This window comes from Etheostoma cragini, chromosome 5 (assembly GCF_013103735.1).
Source record: "Etheostoma cragini isolate CJK2018 chromosome 5, CSU_Ecrag_1.0, whole genome shotgun sequence".
Taxonomy (NCBI): Eukaryota; Metazoa; Chordata; class Actinopteri; order Perciformes; family Percidae; genus Etheostoma; species Etheostoma cragini.
This window is the reverse complement of record NC_048411.1, coordinates 5180439-5201014: the sequence shown is the minus strand read 5'-3', so window position 1 is coordinate 5201014 and position 20576 is coordinate 5180439. Positions and strand designations below refer to the sequence as shown.

The 20576-nt window shown below is 41.2% G+C and overlaps 1 protein-coding gene and 1 long non-coding RNA gene across 2 annotated transcripts in view; one reads left to right on the top strand and one right to left on the bottom strand.

Annotated features, from left to right (window-relative positions):
* The first annotated feature begins 1430 nt into the window (after positions 1-1430).
* Positions 1431-20576, top strand: part of si:dkey-91m11.5 (PH_BCR_vertebrate and RhoGAP_Bcr domain-containing protein) — a 36642-nt gene continuing 17496 nt past the window's right edge. Inside the window, exons 1-5 of the mRNA XM_034872374.1 lie at positions 1431-2793; positions 16098-16279; positions 17907-18011; positions 19105-19290; positions 20320-20427. Of these exons, the coding sequence (XP_034728265.1) occupies positions 1431-2793; positions 16098-16279; positions 17907-18011; positions 19105-19290; positions 20320-20427 (1944 nt within the window). The remainder of the gene's footprint in view (positions 2794-16097; positions 16280-17906; positions 18012-19104; positions 19291-20319; positions 20428-20576) is intronic.
* Positions 11118-20451, bottom strand: LOC117945111. The gene is made up of 3 exons (XR_004656732.1): positions 20440-20451; positions 12814-12819; positions 11118-11209 (listed from the first exon to the last, which is right to left on the bottom strand). It is a non-coding gene; the product is annotated as an uncharacterized LOC117945111 (long non-coding RNA).

Sequence of the window (20576 nt, the reverse complement as noted above, 5' to 3'; positions counted from 1 at the left end):
AAGTAGCTTTGACACTGTGATTAAGAGAGGATTGTTGCGCTAAATTTTTGCATCTCAACAAACATAAGAGTAAAACAATTGATGAAAATTCGTCCGCATGTGCTTTATGGTCGAACAAATGTGGACTAAAATAACTCCTATTGATGTGCAGTTGCATGTGGTTAGAATAATAGATATTAAACAATAATGGCATTCAAACATCTGATAATTTAATTTGACACAGCCTTTAGTATTTATCGGCATGAACATGAAACTGATTTATCTTGAATCTGAACGTTTGAATCTGATCTTAAGAAGTAAATCATGCTAATACCTGCCAGGTAAAATTAAATCAAATGAAATGATTAAAGTCCGAAAAGTGTCTGTAAACAGGACATTCTTTTGAAATGCTGCATATAACTACGCATCACGTTGTGTTTGAACGCACCCCTCTTTCAGCATCAGAATGAACTTTTGAACCATCAGATGGCGATATTTTCACAAGGCACGACTGCAGGTTGCAAAACAATGAATTTTGGTTAGAATTAACCACTTTTCCTACTATAACTGAAACGACAAGTGCGCTGTGTCAGAAAGAGACGTATCTCGAGCTAAAGTTGGACATGGGGTAAATATTAAGCTTGTTGTTTTCCCTTTTGGTCTAAATATCAAGGCTGAATTTGAGCTACCAACAAAGGATAGTTGTTTTGAAAGTCGGGACCTCGCTTTTACTTCAGCCACCTGACTTGAAACGGCCCGAAGATAACCATACCACCTTCCTGCTAAAAACCTTCATGTTCATTACGCTGTTCGAAGACTTTAAAATGTCAGTTTATCTTCCTTATTAGACCATGTGTCTTTCATAGCGTTTTTCAACATTTCCTCGGCAACATATGTTCTAATGAATATCGTCTTTTCGTAATCAGCTTTACCAGGGAACTCTGCTGACTAGCAAAACAACATTTTGACTTAACGTTATTATTGATTTTTTTTTTTTTTTATGTATTTGGAGTGAAGCCTAAATCACATCCATGTAGCCCCTCCTCTTTCTGCTGCAAATGCAACGCTGACGAAGAGCCACAACACCAGAGAGCTGGTAATCAGTCTGACACCAAGCCCAGAGGAAGACAGAGGATCTCCAGAGAATAGACGAGCCCTAGAAGAGATCAAGGATAAACTCACTTCTTGGGATAGTGCCAATAGGAGTAAAGGATTGGACCAATGCTTTTGCCTCTGTAGGATTGTCTTCCTGTGTTTGTGAGTAAAGACTGTAAACTAAACAGTTTTTCTTCCCTGTAAAGTGGATCCTTCCTTACTCTGGAGAACACTTTTCTTTTCTGTACTATAGCACGATGGAAGCTTTAGGCTGTAAACAGTCAAGTCCAGTTCATGCTTTAGAAATGTATATGTTTGTGTTGTTAGTTGAATAATTTTATGTCAGAGTGATAACAATGGTTGAACCGGTGGGGTTTGTGGCAGCATGGAGAGCCCAGTTCCCTGAGTCTGATCCCCCTTGCATGGAGCTGAACTCGCTGGGGAACATTGAACAAGAGCTGGACAAATGCAAGACATCTATCAGGCACTTGGAGAAGGAAGTAAACAAGGAGCGTTTTCGTATGATCTACCTGCAGACTCTGCTTGCAAAAGAGAGGAAGTCTTATGATGGGCAACGATGGGGATTTAAAAGCACCCCACAAATGAATGATGGAGACCTGCCCACTAGCCCAGACAGCCAGAGACCCCACACAGATGAGGCCACAGTGGAGGAGCAGCAGCGGCAGAGAGATCCTGCCAAGACAGCCAGGTGTAAGCCACATCCAGAAGGAGAGGTGGTTGGTGCGTCCTCAGCCAAACAGCAGGGTGGGGAGTCACCTGTCCGCCAGGAGTCAGAGATTCCTGACTTCCCACCATGCACAGGCTCGGTGGCAGCTTTGAGATCCAACTTTGAGCGCATACGGAGGGCCAACTCTCACTCAGCCGGAGACGGCAAGGGGTTGTCGGTGAGGAGCGTCCAGGAGAAACCTTTCTATGTGAACATGGAGTACCATCAAGAGCGAGGGCTGGTCAAAGTCAACGACAGGGAGGTCTCAGACAAGATCAGCACCCTGGGCAGTCAGGCCATGCAGATGGAGCGCAAGAGGTCTCTGCACTCCCTCCCAGGGAACCTGTCAGCCGCCGCGGGGGACATCGGCAAGGGTGTTCAGAGAGGCAGATCCACCGAGGGGAACTGCAGCTTCAACGGGTCGTATGATGACGCCGAGGTCAGCTCACACTTCCTGAAAGACAGTGTCATGCGTTCCTCTGGAGGGAAGTCTGAACGGCAGTCAGCGGAGTGCCAGCCTTACACCAGTGTGTATGTTGGGGGAATGATGGCTGATGGGGACACCCGAGTCATCCACATCAGGGACCACAGCATAGAGGAGGATGCCCACCTCACCTGGCCGAGACGCTCTTACTCTCCCGGCAGCTTTGATGACGTAGGAGGAGGCTACACGCCAGACTGCAGCTCCAACGAGAACTTAACATCCAGCGAGGAGGACTTCTCCTCGAGCCAGTCCAGCCATGTGTCTCCCAGCCCCACCACTTATCAGATGTACAGGGAGAAAAGCCGCTCACCATCCCAGCACTCCCAGCAGTCCTTTGACAGCAGCAGCCCGCCCACACCCCTGTCTCAGAAACGCCTGAAGCAGCAGGTGATTGTGTCTGAGGCCTCCATTATCGGGGTCAGTAAAACGGGCCAGATCTGGCCCAGTGATGGGGACTCCACCACGTCCAGCAGGACCTCTCATGACAACAGTGTTCAAGGAGATCTGGGTAGGTCTGCAAGACACACTGCACAACACAGATGATTCATCAAAGCCTTTCATTTTCAAGATTAAAAACAGAAAAGTATTTTTAATGGGTAGAGATGATCAAGTACTAAAAAGCACATTAAAGACCCTCTAATCCCTGTCTGAAAGATGTCTGTGCTTGCCTTGAAAGATGTCTGGCCTTGATCTAAAATACCTTGTGTGTCAAATGCACCTAATATTTAGACCTTATACACTCAATCCTCACTCAAATGTATTCTGGAGACATGAATGTTATACACTTCATTTTTTAAAGCACACTTTCTTGTTGTATTTTTTGCTATTTTCTTGACAGGTTTACTTGAGCGGATCTGAGCTGTTATGATTGTAGTGGCCTACAAAAAAAAAAAAGAGGCAGGGTTTGATAAAATTCATCTTCTCATCCGGTTAATGAGAATTTCATTTGATCTCCTCACAGCTTTCATCCGTATTGAGTGTCAGAATGGTTAACAAATTCCAGTTAAGCATGATTCAACTTGGCACAAGGAATAAACAGGTAGGAGCCTGTAAAATGTCAGCCTGCCAGGATGGGGTTGGGATTGTGAAGTTGGACTTTACATACACAGATTCTACACAACAGTTACCCGGCGTTTTGCAGTTCTTTCAGGAGTGTTTTCTTTACCCTTTGTAAGCAGGCATGCCCTCTCTTTTTCACCCCCTTCTGCTCTTCGGCCGCTGAGTGCTGCAGCACTCTCACAGAGATGCTCTGACCGAGACAGCGGCTGCCCCGGGGCTTCCCAGTCGCTCGGCCCTGTCAACCCTGAGTGTTTTTGTGTCAGCACACATCAGCGTTGTTGTCCTTGGTGCCGAGTAATTAACTTAAAGGGGTTCGTCTAGCGTGATCAATTTAGGGAGGCTCTTTGTTACGGGAGGCGGGTAGGAAAAAGCCCTGACAAGTCACTAAAAAAAGAGGATCGAGGGGCTTAAAGTGTGTCATGCGACTTTCAATTAAAACGCCTGCCATCGGTGTTTCCTGTTGTTATGTGTGAACACAATAGGGGAATCACTCATTAAGCCAGAGTATTGACATGTTAACAATATAACAATGTTAAGTGGGATAAGGAGAGGGGTCAGGGCAGCTTAGTATTGCCAAGGACAGAAGGAGAGGCGGTTGTGCGTGTTCCTTTGCAAGAACGTTTGTCATAGTGAACGACACACAAGGATATTGTTGTTGGTTGATGCCAAAGAGGGATTGGGATACACAGCAAGTATTAGGATTGGAGCTGGAAAATTGTTTGCCTCTGCACCCAAAAGAAGTGTTATCCACTGTGGGTCAGATTAAACAGATGAGCAGAATAGTGTGTTGTTATATAAGGTGATTCAGTCTAAAGCTCTCTGACACAAAGCATGTGACAAGCAAGCCGATAGTCTGTGATATAATCGGCATGTGCAATTGGCATGTGCAATTGTAAACTAGCACGCTGCTCGGATGACTGAAATGTCCAAATTTATTCGACTTAGGTCTGCGTCATTCCACAGGTGCCATTTGTTGCATTTTTTTGCAGAAATATCAAGGTTCTAGTTCTCCAAAGAATGAATACATTTATATATAAAAAAAAAGTTACTTGTTTGAAAAACATTAAAAGAAATATCTGTTTTCACTTGAATATTAAAACTGAACTCCAACGATTTAGTACAAATTGCACTTTTATAAAGTTGTTGAACTTGCGAAAGACAGACAAAAAAAGATTGATGCAACAGTGGCCAAGACCTTCTGACTTTTAGTCCAAAAATGGCCTATGCTACATTAACCATAATGCAATCTATATTGTATTTTTATGATATAGTAGGGCCTTTGAAAAATTCTTACCAAAAGCAGTACCCTTAAAGGGAGACAGGTACCAATATCTTTGATACCTTTTTACATTGTATATCCAATGTTGCGTAACATGTAATGTTGTGTACTCCTAGCTGCTGCAGTAATGGGCCAATAACACGTTACATTAAATTGAGGAATGCAATCCCGTGAGTAGTGAACTGGCCCTTTTTAAGTGTAAAATCTGTTGGAGTTCCCCTTTTGATGTACCCTGACCAGTTTGACACCTTCTGTTTAAGAGCTCCATGCTGCAGAGCCTGAGGCACAGCATTGGTCCAGAGGAGACTTGTCGCTGACATAATGGCACAGCTGCCTCATGTGGACCTTGCTTTGTGGATTACCAGAAGTCTGGATTTATTTTCTGATGTTGTAATAACATTACTGTGCACGTTGTGGGATTAGGCCTTGGGCAGGGAGCCGGTTTGAAGCAAGTTTTTTTGCAATCAATGGCTCTTTGTTGTGGTCAGTGACTTTAAGAGAGCAGTTGGAAAGTTTTTGGTTATTGTGTTTAACATAAAGCATTGTGGCAGTCACTCATAAATGAGCCTAGTAAAGCTAGCTAATCTTAGTGTTGTAAAGACACTTTGTGCTCCAGCGTAGTGTGTAGTTGTGTAACTAGACAAAGCTCCATAAACTGTCCAACACAAGTCTGTGGTTAAACCTAAATGAGGCTCTCTGGACTATATGATTAGCTGTGTATGTTTATGTTCTGCTTGCTGTCATGGAACATGTGAACGCTACGGCAGACAGAGAGTTGGTGAGTGTCTGGCATGGTGGCAGTCTGTCTCTGCCTTGGAAACATGACCGACTTCATATTAGAAACACCGACTCACTGACAAACAAACCCATACTTGTCCTGCCGTTACTCGGCTGCATCGCTGTGTGAAATCTTAGTAAAATGGTCAGTTTAAAAATACTTCTCAGGGGACACTTTTCTATGAATAGAAGAAGAATAAGCGTTGTCTCCTGGTTTCTGGGTATCTAGGGCAATTGTCAAGCTTTGCTGTGAATATAGCTGCTGATTAGCTGTGGGCCTTTAAGGAGGCCAAGTCTCTGATGGGTCTATTTTGCCATAATTAATTATCATCATGACAATGACATGCCTGTGGCCACAGCTTTCTGGATGGGTCTGATTGTGTAGACTGTCTCATGGTTAATGTATTACAGTGGGCGGGCATTGAGGAAGAGGTCGACCAAAAGGGAAACAATAAATCTCACCATTAGTTTAATCACATTCCCTCTACAAAAATCAGGATAGCGTTTTTAAGGATGCATTCATCTGAGGTTAGGAAATGGCACGGTTACAGGAAGGTAGACAGGTATGTCTGGGATGACTGTGACGATAATAGAAACTGTCTGTCTGATAAGGTGAGAAAGGCTGTTTGAATGCCTTGGCCTCAGTCCAAAGATTGGCCTTACTTGCTGTCTCAGCAGGAGTCATGCCGGTGCTGGTCTACACTCCCGGTTAATTGCAGACTCATGAATATTTGAGGTTCCTCAAAGAAGAAGCCCAGACAGGCCTATCATTTTACCTGGATATCAACATCTGAGGTTTGGTGGTTAAGGAAACTAAAGATTTCAGCCTCTCCCTTTCCTAGAGTAAATGTGGGCCTACAAGAGGAAGTGCTGGCAGCCCTCGAGGGCAGCCAAGTATGCGCATACGTGTTTGTGTGTAAGACACCTGTTCATCTGTGCAGTGTACTGGGTAAAGTGGTCAAAAGCTGGCAGGCCATCAGTACACCAGGCCAGGCATTACCAGCTGCTCTCACACTAAAAGCCATGAATACTCTTTTGTTCCCTTTCAGAAATCAGAACAAAAACACGTGTTTAGAAACTATGCAAGACAGTCCACCAAGATTGTCCTATTAGCTCCTCCCTTTACATTCTAACATACGCGTTACCATAGATAAACCTTAATAGAAATATAATCTTTGGCATGTTTCTGAGCTTGCGGGCCTCCCCTGGCTCAGTGAGCCTCCCTCGTGCTCGGCCTCACCCCCTCTGGTCCTGCAGGCTCAGCTTCCCTCCATGGTCCCACTCAAAGGGCCCTCTGTGCTGCTGGCTGGCAGGCCAAGTGTTTATGGAATGTCTCAGCTGCTTTTGGGGTGTGGGGGGGGAAACGGCTAATGAAATGTTAAGTGTTGTATGCGTTCACCTCTCTCACCACAGCCTGACCTGTAGAGCTTTTTGTTTCTGCTCAGAGTTTGTTTTTCGACTAACTGTTGATAGAGCCTGACAAAAAAATATGTTAACTCCATGCCCCCAGTTTGTAATACACAGTTTCTTAATATAAATGCATAGTGTCTAAGATCAGATAATCATGGGGACATCATCAGGGGGTATTTTCGCCTTTTGCTTCAAAGGCGCAAATGATTTAACGCAAAAATCACTTCCAGGTAGGCAGTTGATTTGAATTTCAAGGATATGTGAAATCGGCAACTTTGTTTGATACGACACATACGCATAAAACAAGAACTTATACCCTAAGCATAGACGAGTAAAATGACACAACCACTGTTCCAGATCATGACAGCTGGCAAGTTGATGTTATGAGAAAAATATAACAACACAAGTAGCATAGGCACAGGTAAAAGTGCATAGATGCACATTTGTTTCACGTTTACAGTAGTCTATATACTTTCCACTTTGGATTTGCTCTGTTGCTGACTCATCACGCCGGAAAATCCTTTACTTTGAGATCTCTTTGTGCTGACATTTTAATCTCGGGTCAATTTATGAGGACGATGGTTAACCTTTTTTCAGATCTCTGCAGGCCCAACAGGTAATTTAGGTCTTCAACTTTATTTTAGTGTTGAAATATGAAAGCATCAAACATACATCAGGTGATGGAGGTGAGAGTAAATCCAGTTGTTCCTCGTTCCTGTTTGCTCAGCGCCGTTAAACTATACCGCATTTATTGTAAACAAAGATTGTGATTGGGTATATACCGACTTGTTAAATGCAAACATGTGCTGTAAAAACTGTGTTACTGGGCAGATTATGACTGAGCCAATCACATTAAAGCACATCAGGTAAGGCCTGTTCACTAATATTTAATTCTTTTCTGACATGCGAATGAATATTTGATCATACCTGGAGGTCACTGTGATTTTCCATGTGGCTGATTTGAAGTGTCTTCATCATATGCCAATAATAAGCAGTGTCAGGAGTGTATTCAGTGAAAAACAAACATAAGGCTGTATGAGACTGGCCAGACTTCAGAAAGAATTATGGGCTTTTTAAAACAAGTGAGATCAAAATGATTCCCCAATAAAATAACCAAGCAGGACCAAATAGCTACTGTATAATATTAGGCGTGCTGTTATTCTCTTCAGCGTCACTAAAGCTAATCCCACGTATAGCCAATGTGTATATGTGCTTTGTTGTCTGTGTTTATTGTCACAGACTGGAACAATTATTGGGCTTTGATTCTCTCTATGTTATGCTGCACATTACAAGCAGTAGTCTGACCACCCTGAGCTATTTCAACACACACTGATTAGTAGGTGAGCTGGGCAGGGCGGCCCAGTTCTGACCTACACTGCTCAATGACTGGCACTAATTTTAGGCTGCCCTACAACACATCAGAGACTAGTGCCGGTGGGCCTCACTGCCTCCACCAGCCCTGTGGTTGGATGGGGCCTCCCAAATGCAGCAGACACCACACTTCAGATGGCCCAGGATGTGACGATAATGTGTCGGCTTACATTTTCCTTTATAGGTTGCCAAAACACACCGCCATTGTCTGCATTTGACATAACATATGCCTCAGTTACAATATGAGGTTAAAGTTTATGTGTCAACGTCAATTTAGGAGTACTACACAGCCTGTGAAAACAGTTGTTAAATGTCTTCAAGTGACATCATGTGAGTAACCGTGGTTTTGGGTTGGAGACAACAAATGTTCGCACATGCACTGTGCTTACATACAGCCTTAGTGGAGCTAACATAGCTGTAGACTGCTTTTTTAACAGAAAGACGGCTTTACAAACAGCATTATGTGCAATGTAGGGTCCAGGAGCTTGACGCCAGATGTGTTAGCCTCTGCTACATCCATTTCGATTTTTAATCTTTTCCCTTATCATGCTCATTTTAAGTTCATAGTTACATTTTGGGTTTCTACAAGAACATGTGTACATGCTTTAATGTTATACTGTCTGTCTGAATATACCTGTATTCACCTTCTGTCTGCAACGCTTTGTTTTAGCGCCTCTCTCTTTAAGCTCCACTCCCGTAAAGGCCCAGTCTGCTCTGATTAGTCAGCTTTTTTTATTTTTCAGGCATCTGCACTGTTGGAGTCCCTGCACTGTTATTGCAGCCGGGGAATGACTGTATCAGCATTGTAGCTGCATTTTCTACATTGTACAGTTGTGATATCACAACCATATGGAATATATAAAGCACAGATTCTAAATATGTGCTGTTGCAATTCTCTGTGGATTGAGGGTTTTGATACTTTGGCTGTATTTTTAATCACCCTTAGGTGTCCTTTTCTGGAATGCCTCATTAACATAGTGGTTCCGTATCAGAGATTGAAAATATAAATACATCATGTGATGATAATAGGATTTGAATTGCTGACAGAGAGCCTATTGAGAGTGTTCTGTAGTATGGAGAACTAAATGTCACCAAATACTCTGTGAAGTGCATTACATATAAATCTATCTAAGATTTTCCCACCTGTGAGGAAAACTACAAGTGCCACAGGCCGGGGTCACTACATCCGGTGTCTGAAGAGCCACCCCCCTTTAACCAGTTCCCCTGCATGTGCTCTCGCTGCCATCGCTGTTTCCCCGGTGACCGCACAGTCTGCAAGAGAATCCGTTTGCTGGAGCCGTAAAGTGGTGCCAAGCTTTTAACAACATCTCACATTGGCTTCTTCTGCTGCTTTCTTTTCCAAAGGTGCAACCTGTCTCTCAAGATCTATACAACCATTAGAGAGGCGACAGAAAGGCTGTCCTTCATTTTATCTTCTTTTTTTTTCTGTGGTGAATTATTGATGTTTAAATATCTGTGTCTATGTTAGATTGATCAACACATTTGCTATGTGGTGTTTATTTCTGGAAGCTCGCAATCTAAATTCTGTCTGGCTGGCTGATCTTTGTGTTGATGGTCAATATATTCACAGTGGGGAACAGTAAGTGGGAATCTGATTCTCGCTTTCCTTCTGAGAGCAGTACAAGCTATTTAAACACACTGATCAGTCAATGTGCCAGGCTGGGCAGCACTTTGCCTTTTCCCAGTGGCGAAATGGGGAATTATGGATGCTACTATTCTAGTTCCAGCTCTTTCTGGGACAAATCAATTGAACTCTCTGGTTGAGATTTTTGAGAATTTCTGTCTAAATGTGTTCCCATCAGGCGAATGTGATTATTTATTAGATATTGTGTCTGTGGTACTTATAGCAAATACTTTAAGTGGATCCAAATCTTGTTTCTCTGATCTGAACTTCTCGCTTTTGGTGGTTTTCAGAACCAACAGCAAGCTCATTCTACCCCATATTAAATGTCCATCTGGGAAGTTAAAAAGGAAGTGCTTTTGTGTCCATGTAATGATGTCCATTCAAAGGTAAAACCAAAAAAATGAAATATTTGTAAAAGCATCTCAAAGGGAACGTTCTCCCCGGGCTTTTGGTACTGCATGTTCTTGTGTAGTAAAATAAGACCACACGATTATTTTTGTGATTGTGCGTCTCTGATGTTGTGACACTGTTTCAGCTGCACATCTGTCACTCCCTTTCTGCCTGTTTACCGTAGTTCATCTCTATGGATTAGGATTAGGGCTTGGAATGTGTCTTTGCCTTGTCATCAATAGGACATCCAACATGTCCCCAGTATTTAACGGCTGTGTTTGTATTGTGAACATGGCTCTTGTTTGCATGCTGGAGGAAGGAAAAGTGTTTCATGATGATTGATGGTACTCCAGAAAGAGACTGGAAATGTTGGGAGCCAAGTTGTTTGGCCGAGTCCTTTATATATCCTTGAATTCTATTTTTAGTTAGTTTTGAGTGTTCAGTGTGGTAATGCGGGAAACCGAAGGCACTATGTATTGTGTATTAAAAAGGTGAAGCATAATATTGCTTTTTTTATGATGATTTGCATTAATCTGACATTTATAATACCATGACGTGTGGGAATACTGCGAAACTAAATTCTTGAAAAACAGAATTATGGAATTCAGAGACAGTCCAAAACAAAATCAGCTTCTCTCTGATCCACAGCTCCACGCAGCTGTTGGGCACAGCAATCTTATGTAATGTTATTAGAATGTATTTATTACAGCTCTATTGCACAGTTAAAACCATTTTAAGCCGCAGCAGGATGGGTATGGGACAGGGAGGACGTACTGTAGAACTGAAAGGATGGCTCCTGTGTGGGAACTTAGATAGGCACAGACCAAATTGTTGAGTATCAAAAAACGCCTCTTCATTCAATACCAAATTTGAATACCTTTTAGGAGTAATAATAATCAGTGTCAGTGAGCATGCAACATGCTTGAACCAAGATCTAATAATGCTGGTGATTGGCTGTCTATTGTTACACGTTGTAGAGGCAGGCAGGAAAAACTGCAGTGTGTGTCACTTATCATGGGTGTAAAGTGTACAAAGGTGTAACCTTGGTTCCTGGATGATATTTTCTATGTTTTTTGGCCATATAGATGTTTTTAACGTTTCTTTTTGGGGACATAATTTGAAATTGGGAAACATTTTGAAGTTGGAAAAAAAGGTAATGAATTGCAATATTTTGCAGAATAATGCGATATGTTTAAAATCACAATAATATTTTATTGAGACATAGGTATCTTATTGTGAGGCCTCTGGTGATACCCCTATGAGCCAATAACATTAGCCGATTCCAGTTTATAACAGTTATACTGAATCTGTATCAATGTACGTATGTGTTGGTCAAAAAATAAGACATTGTGGTTAATATAAAAGTTTCAAATTTGACTGCTTTTAGTCCAAAGAAACTGGATATATTAAAAGGACTTAGTATTCTAGAAATCCATAATTAGCATTAAAAAGGATTAAATTACAGAAACTGACTTTTGTTATTTTCTTTTTTCAAATGCTCCAAAAATTTGAGTGTTATGGTTAGTATATGGTATAGTGTATTATAGTTAAGATTTGAAACATTATGGTAGTTTTATTTTTGATTCTTAATTTTTTTTATACATCAACTTTTCTAAATTTTTGTAGAGTTTGCATACATATTTATCATTGCTGTTTACCCACATTTCCAGATCTGTACTATATAAGTAGCTCTTTTAAACTCTGAAAGATTGATATTGTACTAGCTTGTTACTATGAAACAGCTGTACATTGGGTTTTGCAAGTTGTTTGATGGTTTCAAAAGAGCGATCTTTGGTTTATTTGTTCAGCTCTTGTTAAATAGATTACACGCTGTTTTACAATCAGGACAAACAAAGGACATAAGAACAGGTAACACAGAAACGAGTGGGTGGGGGAAAATCAAGCGAGAAGAAGTGGGTCTTAAGTAAAATAGATTTGCATTTTGAGTTGCAGTGGTTTATTAGAAAAAGTGTTCATGTATGTCTGGAGGTTTACAGCATTTAGTTGCAAAAGGCATCAAAGTTAACTAGAATGTAAATATGATAGCTGTGGCCATTAGCTGAACCTGCGTGTGTTTTAGGGGAGGGACGGAGCTGTTTTTGAAAAGATGACCTTGTGCAAAAAAGCCTGTTTCCGCTCTGCAGCAGATGAATAGCTGAATTTTCCGGGCAGACCTGCCTGGACACTTCCTCAGTAGCAGCCATTGCGATCACTAGAACATTGTTGCTCAGGAGAATCCATTGTGATGTCCACTTTCAAAGCCAAACGAGCCCTGTGTGTTAAACATTTTTCCCATTAGACTGAAGCACAAACAGAGACTAAAAGAGGCACAACGGGACAAAAAAAGTTGGAAAAATGGACTCTGAAACATTACTTTCCAAGGTTTTAAAATGCGTAGGCAATACCCAAGCTGATTTAATTTGGTTTTGTTTGCTAGTGAGTTTGTTGTTTCAGTGGTGAATTTAATATAAATAAAGATTTAAGTGGAGAACATTTAATTTTTCCGTTAAGACACAAATGGCTCAGTATTAAAGACTTAGGAACACATTTGTAAATCCTTCTCTTAACTTAGTCTTGTTTTGCAGTGTATTTCCAACCTCTGACTTTGTTTTTCCTGGAAGGAGATAGTTTGTGGGTCTGAGGCTGCTGCCTGAGAGAGGATGTGTTATTCATCCAGTGCCGGGGCTGATGTATAATCTCACTGGAACACAGAGTGGCCTTTCACATGGACTTCCCCTGTGCTGTGAAGCTGTTTGGCCTGCTGTAGTCTCTTCCTCAAGTCAGTCAGTGCAGCTCTCTGCTTCTCTGCTGGGTCCACTGACTTTTGTGTGAGCACTTTTGTCACAGCCTCTGTGGATGTCATCCTGTCAGTCAGCCTGTCTTTTCAGGCCTCTCCAGGGTGCCTCGGGTTTATCCTCCCCCAGTTTTTGGAACCCTCTCTTTCCTGTTTTCCAGTTGAAATGAGCCAGTTTTGTTGCCTCTTCTGAATATTCCTTACATCCAGGGCTTTAAATTGACACCCACCAACCTGACAAATGCTGGCAAAAATTATCTGGCTAGAAACATTGTGAAAAATTAATAAAATGTAAAATTATTACACTGCTTGTAGTGCTATTCCTACATGTCCCATCAACACCATGTCCTGACGTGTCGTACAACTGTTGTCTAAATGTAAATGGCCTGTATTTATATAGCGCTTTTCTAGTCTTAACGACTACTCAAAGAGCTTTCACATAGTACAGGAACCATTCACACACTGAGGCTGCCGTACAAGGTGCCACCCGCCCATCAGATAAACACTCTCACACATTTACACTCTGATGGCAACTCTGGGTTCAGGTCCTTGGGCAAGACATGATACTTGATTGGCAGACGACTGCTCTACCACTGAACCACAATGCCTAGCAGCCTGGTGTGAGGTATCTATTGCAAGCTTCACTGGCTTGCAACTTAAAAAACCATTTACTAGCCATGTTGGCTGGTGATCAAAAACTTATTTTAAAGCCCTATTTACATTTTACAATTGCCTTATTTTGTATTAGCACTGTTGGCGATAGCTATTCTGCATCTGCCACATCCTTGCCGACAATACTGATGATAAGTGCTGGAGAGTCGGTGGTGGCTGACAGTAATTACTGTTGATCGTCGTCTACAGGTTGTCCTAAAATGTCATCACAATATTGCAGTGTTGAAAAGCACAACAGGTATTTCTGACTTGTTCCACTTGTTTTTGGCAGATACTTGCAGTCTGCATGTTGTAAAACCTTTTGGGTTTTTGATTCCCAGAATTAACATCTCTTCTGCCCATTTTCCTTATTTTCAGGAAGAACTGTGCTGATTTCTGAGCTTTGAGACCTCTTTTATAAGGATACTCACGAAGTAAATATTACATATATTATAGCATGGCATTTTCCGATTCTTTCTGATCCTAAAGGAGACACACTGTACAACAAGGTTGGGATGAGCAGAGCGGTGGTAGATTTGGGTTGGTCACAGGTTTTATAAATGTTAAAAGAGGATTTGATATAAAAACAAAGGTCAGTAAAAGACAGCACGCTGCTTAGGGTTTATTGCCAACTTACAGTTCTGGGGTTACAGCTTTTGTTAGGCATCTATGTTCTTTCTCAATCTGAGAAGATTTAAGTCATATTTTTTTAGGCTTAACAGGCTTATGGACAAAAATCAGAAACAACTTAAAATTTCACGTGATCCAGTCATGGCTCGATTACCAAACTCGGGGCCCCTGGGTTCAAAAATGAACTATAGGCCCCCACTTACCCCTTGTTCCTGTCACTCTCAGGGGCTGGTATATGTACACACTCTTCTTCAAGAGCCTATCATTACTTACAAGACCTACAGTACTTTAGTGCAAGAATACTGCATATATGTATCACTTAGGTCAAAGTAATTTGATGCAACACATTTATTTAGGAATATGTAGCATGTAAACATAAATCATTAACTGAAATATTCAATATAATCTAACAGGATACAGTAACAAGCACAGGAATAAACCTAAATTAACAAATAGCTGACAATATTTAGGGAGAAAACAGTTTGACTAAAAGTTGACTAAATTGCAGTAACTAGTCATCAACTAAAGCTGGGCTTGGTTTTGAGTTGTCAATGTTGGTATCGTCAGTGGTAAAGGGACTCAAAACAGGAAGTAAGACTATTAACTATTAGAATGCTCTAAACTATTGCTGCCGAACAGTACAAGTCCTGCATTCATCTTTATCAACACTATGTACTTAAATTGACTTAACGCCTGTTTGCGCAGCTTTCAACTCTGATAAAATGCAGGTTAGTTTAATGAAAAATAATGCATTATATTTTAATTGTTATATTTTATGAGTATAATCTGAGTCTCCAACGTTACCAGTAACAATTCTCTGTCAAGTAAACGTAGCAGTACAATGTTTTCTTCTGAAGGAGAAGTACACAGGAAGTCATAAGTATGCAGTTGAGTTGCATTGGGGGCCTTTTTTTGAAATTATTTTATGATAAAATGTTTCTTGATAAAGCTATAAGCCACAATACCACAGGCCAAGCACTTTAAACATGCACTGCAGTGCAGTAGTCCTATCAACTGAAATGATGAAAGCATTAACAATGAATTTCACAATGTTTCAATCAGTTTCTAAGTAGCTTTGTTTACCACTGTATTAGAATACCAAAAGAAAAAATGATGTTTCAGTTTGCTACATTACCCCTTACGTTTCTGAGGGCCAGATGTAAGTACATTTGTAGAAATCCCCCTTGATGCGTGTTATTTCGGCATTAGTGGTAGGGAAACGTATGTGCACTGTACCTAAGTGCTTGTGCTACAGCGATATTCCCACTGCTGATGCTATGACTGTTTGAAATGATCCTGATGCCAATATTGTATGTTTTCATGTAAGGCAGCGAGGAGTTTAACTGCTGGAATGGAATGTGAATGCTGAGTCAGATTCAATGTCATCTTTGATTTCTTCCAGTAATTGTAATATTGCATGGCTGCTTAATCTGTAACGCTTAATGATTGAACTGAAAAGGTGGGATCCTTGTGGCAAAAATCCTTTCAACTCGTCTCCTTGCCCTGTCATCATCTTACTCGGATTACTGCTTCCATTTCACCAGGAGCCATATGCCAGGAAACCTGCTTTTTAGAGGCGGAGAATTTTCTCCGCAAAATAGAGGCATGCTGTCACTGGAGGTTTTTGTACATACCACGGAATACTTAATTAGGCGCACTTTACGCTTCCCCTCCCATCTCTCTATGCGAAACAAATATGCCTGAAGTGGGCGCAAAAGCGTTAGTACATCTGGCCCTCAGGATTTACTACACAACTTAACCATTTCAATGACACCCCATGTGACTATTGTCCTTTGTTTCCCACAGAGGCTCCCTACAACGAGAACCTTCCATCTTATGGCTATGACCCGGAGCACCCAGACGAGCACCAGCCTCGTCACGACACTCTTTCCTTCTCCGGATCCCCGTCCTCCTCGCCACGACTCTGCTCTCAGAGCCGGAGCAGCCGTGACACCCAGTCCTCTGGCTCCCTGGAGTTCACACTGTCGGTAATGTTACTGGGACAACTCCCACCAACATCTATGACACGTTCACTGTGTCTTTCAGCTCACAATGCTGCTGCTGGTCTCCTTCATCTTTCTCTGGCTGCTTTGCTGTTGTTCCCTGGCTACTGCATTGTCCTTCAGTGTTCTCCCTCCACGCACCATGCAACTCGTATAGAAGTTGCGGTTTCTCATTACGTGATGAAAAGTGGCCTTGCTTTGTTTCTTCTGCTGTCTGTGTCTTTAGTAACAATCATTTGTTGAAGCCCACAAGTTAATTTCAGGTTATTTGCATTGCTTAATATAATTCTTTAAAATAAATGGCACCAAATTCCCCCATGCCAGTTTCAGTGCTTTGCTGAAGTGTTTTTTCTGAATTATGCCAACATTTCCCCTGAACCCCTTTTTTCCTGTTGCTAAGAGGGTATTGCTTCTTGTTATTTTACTCCTGTGTGGTGTTGCTGCATGTGCTTAAAAGTGAAAAGCATGCTGGAGACACTCAGATACTCTCAAATCTGTATTTGTGTCAGTTTGCACTATAAAAACACCTTTCCCTTTATGTTCTGGGCTATTAAACAAACCACTAGATCTTCTGCAGTATCTAACAGGAGGATTGTTTAGTAATTACACAAATCTGTCAAAGTAATATTATTAAAGAAATGCTGTATAAGTGTAAAACTTGAACACTTTTAAAGAGGCTGACGTGTGACTAGACGTTTCCTGGGTTGCCTGACCAAGTAAATAATATGCAATAAAGAGAAAATACTTAAAATCTCCTCTAAATTGTCCCTTTGGTGTTTTAGTACTACACTTTCTCAAATGACGACATCATTTGGGTTCTTTTCTCAGACTTTGGTGACATTACACAACTTTTTTCCCAGGCTGAGTAGTGCTCTTTATCACAAGTAAACTGGACTTCATGTATAAAATCAATGATGTGCCCATTAGAAAGCTACAGAAGAAATGCCCTTCAGCCAGGCATTCAATCAGCTAAGCCATCCAGAAGCCAACAATAGAATACACAGTTGACAATATCGCTCCCAGATGGGAGTGCTTTTCAGTATGAAGCAGGGCAGTGCTGACAAACTCCATAAAAGCTCAGCAAACATGTGGGCAAACAGATGTTTAAAAGAGACCCAGCTCCCCTCCCCCTGTGCCCTGTTCCTGTCCTATCTGTGGTATTCCTATCCTCTGATGTGTACACTTGGTGATCTTCAAAGCCTAAATCATGATGGGGGGGGCTAAGTCAGTGTGCAGCTTTTTAAAAACCTTGCTAATACAATGGCATAACTTCAGACACCCTTACTGACATGATAGGCTGCACCAGGATGACTGATGGCTTTGACCTGTTTGGAATAAAAACTCCTAGACTAGAAACACATTAGATGCTAGGAGTCTCTGGAAAAGGCGTCTTGGAATGTAAAACTCCTACAGAGTTTAATCAAATGTGGTCCCTAATCCCACAACAACAATATCTGCAGCCAGGGGGTTTGCAAAGGTGTGTGGGTGGTTTGTTGGGTCAAAGCCATTTACAGTTTGCCTATCATATTTTTATCATGAGCCTCTTGTGGGGAAAGCTATCTTTTCTTCATGTTTGAAAAATACTTTTCTCTCTACACCATGTTTGTGTCAGGTGGAGTCCGATCAGGAGAAGGGGCTGGAGATGAGAAAATGGGTTCTGTCAGGAATCCTGGCCAGTGAGGAGACTTATCTCAGCCACCTGGAGGCCCTACTGATAGTATGTTTAACTTATAACACACACACACACCACACAAAACAGTTTCTGAGTTGGCTGCAAGACAAAAGGACCAAGAGATATGATTGAAGCAACTGGTGGTTTGGCTAGCATCTTTAGATGTATTTCCTTTTATATGATTTTGTGTTTTTTTTATTATTATATTTATATATGCATTTTTAAAGCACTAATATATTTTTTTTGAAAGAAAACACCTTCTTCTTACAAATAAAATGTTTAATTTGGTTGATTCATGGTGGCTAAAGTTAGCTAATGAAGTTAGCAGGTGATGCTAGCTATTGCAGTGTAAATGGCATCACTGGGTCTAACTCTTCAAAGAACAACATACAACTTGTTTTCCTCATGAAATGAAAAGTTTAAGTCATAACTGAAAAAAAACACCCTTGCTAAATTGTTTTCTGGCTACGGCCTTGGTCTGGTAAGACGTAGCTTAGGTTAGCTAACTTTTTTATAGAAATTGCTTTGTAACTGTCATTACTGGGGCAGTTTGTAAAACTATCTTTCAAAAGAAGAAATAACACATTCTTCCTCTTAGAAATAAAAACATTTATTAAAATCAGGTCATAAAAACACACACTTAATACACAATAAATTATGTTAGCTAATGTTAGCAAACTTCAGCTAGATAATGCTGTGTTAGTTACTGTTGGTGTTAGTTGACATTACTGAGTCCGTTCACAGATTCTTATCTGCTAGTGCTACAGTGTGTTGAACTACATTTTTGCATTTAGCATTATCCTGTAATTGCCACTTGTGGTTACAGTGAGTAAGGCTTACTTTTACTTGTTACATTCACACACAAATATTGTAATTTTCCCAAAAAAGTAAATGTGCTAATAGCATAATGCAATTTAGCTTATTTCAGCAGATCTCCAAACTCTTTTTTGACCGTTGTTGTGTTTGTGAAAAGGCTTCTTTCTACAAAAACAAGATAAAAAAAAGAAAAACTAACCTGTGGTATTGTTTCTTCTTACTGGCACAGTTTATCTGTTAAAGATAAGCCTGAATTAATTATTATTTCTTAAAGTACAGTCAGTAACTGTTGCTTTCATATGGACTGTGATTATTTATCTAGCCCATGAAGCCTCTGAGGGCCGCAGCCACAACTTCCCAACCAATGCTGACCATCCAGCAGATAGAGACCATCTTCTTCAATGTGCCAGAGCTTCATGAGATCCACAAGGACTTCTTTGACGCTCTGCTGCCCCGGGTCCAGGACTGGGGCAACCAGCAGTGTGTGGGCGACCTCTTCCAGAAGCTGGTATGGTGATGATAATTTTATTAGCTTCACTTGGGAAACTAAGAACACAGAAATGTTCATGTCTTAACTGCAATGTGAATAATAATTTTGTCTATGTTATGTCTTCCTTCTGCAATGAATAAATGTGTCAACACAAGCGTACGAAGTAATCCGTTTATATTGTGTAAATTATATTAACATAAATATAATTAACCACGCCTCAGGAAAAATGACAAATGTAACAACAAAGCAACAAAAAAAACTGTTTTTCCTCTTCTTTTGATCTAACCTGAACGCAGCTGAAAAATGTGTTCCAATAAAGTAAACACGATAATGTGAGAGCAGTGGTACACAGAGTAACTGCTGGGCTGATTTGCGTGAAATGTTGCAATAATAGCTAGATTTGAAACACGTTGAGCAGTTGTTTAACTGCAGTATGAGTGTGTAGTAACCACATGAGGATAAGCAATCCCTTCAGCTGATTTAAACCTTCTTTTGGATAAGAAGACCAAACATCAAATAACATGAAACCTCGCATCATCAAAGTCCCAAACTTTCAGAAAGTAATTATAGCACCCCTAAATGTCATGCCTTGATCGTAAACAACGGTTAAAAAGAAGGGCACTTTCAGTGGCAAAAGGTGGCTGTTAGTAATGCTCGGTGGATCTTGCAGTGCACATGTGAGTAGACTGCCTGGAGTCATCCCCTGGCTAGATAAAAGCCTCGCTTCACCACATTATAGGCAGTAAAGGAGAACAAAACGCTTTATTGGAGGTTACTGAATGAGAGCTACCTCAGTGTTTGCTGTTGGATGAAAAAGAGGAAAACACACATACATACATACATACATGGATTTATATATAGACACATGAACAAAAATTGAATCACTTTCAATTGCATTAATCCCTCATGTAATACTGTAATGCTGACTCATGTCTGAACACAGCATACTGTGACACTGCAAAGTATCCAGTGGCAATCCCAGACTAGTAAAATTGATCTTTTCTGTAAAGGAAAGAGTCTAATTTGTGCTTGACGTGTGCCGTGTAGGCGAGTCAGCTTGGAGTGTACCGGGCCTTTGTGGATAACTACGAGGTTGCTGTGGAGATGGCTGACAAGTGCTGCCAGGCAAATGCTCAGTTTGCGGAGATATCTGAGGTATGTAATCACGCTATGCACAGCAGGACTGCGGGAGGCGAGTATTTGATGTGCACAGCTGCCCAAGACAAGTGATGACAGGGCAGTTTTTAGTGTTGCTCACAGTGTAAAAGCCATGCAGCTCCTTATAGTGGCGCTGATTGTTTTAA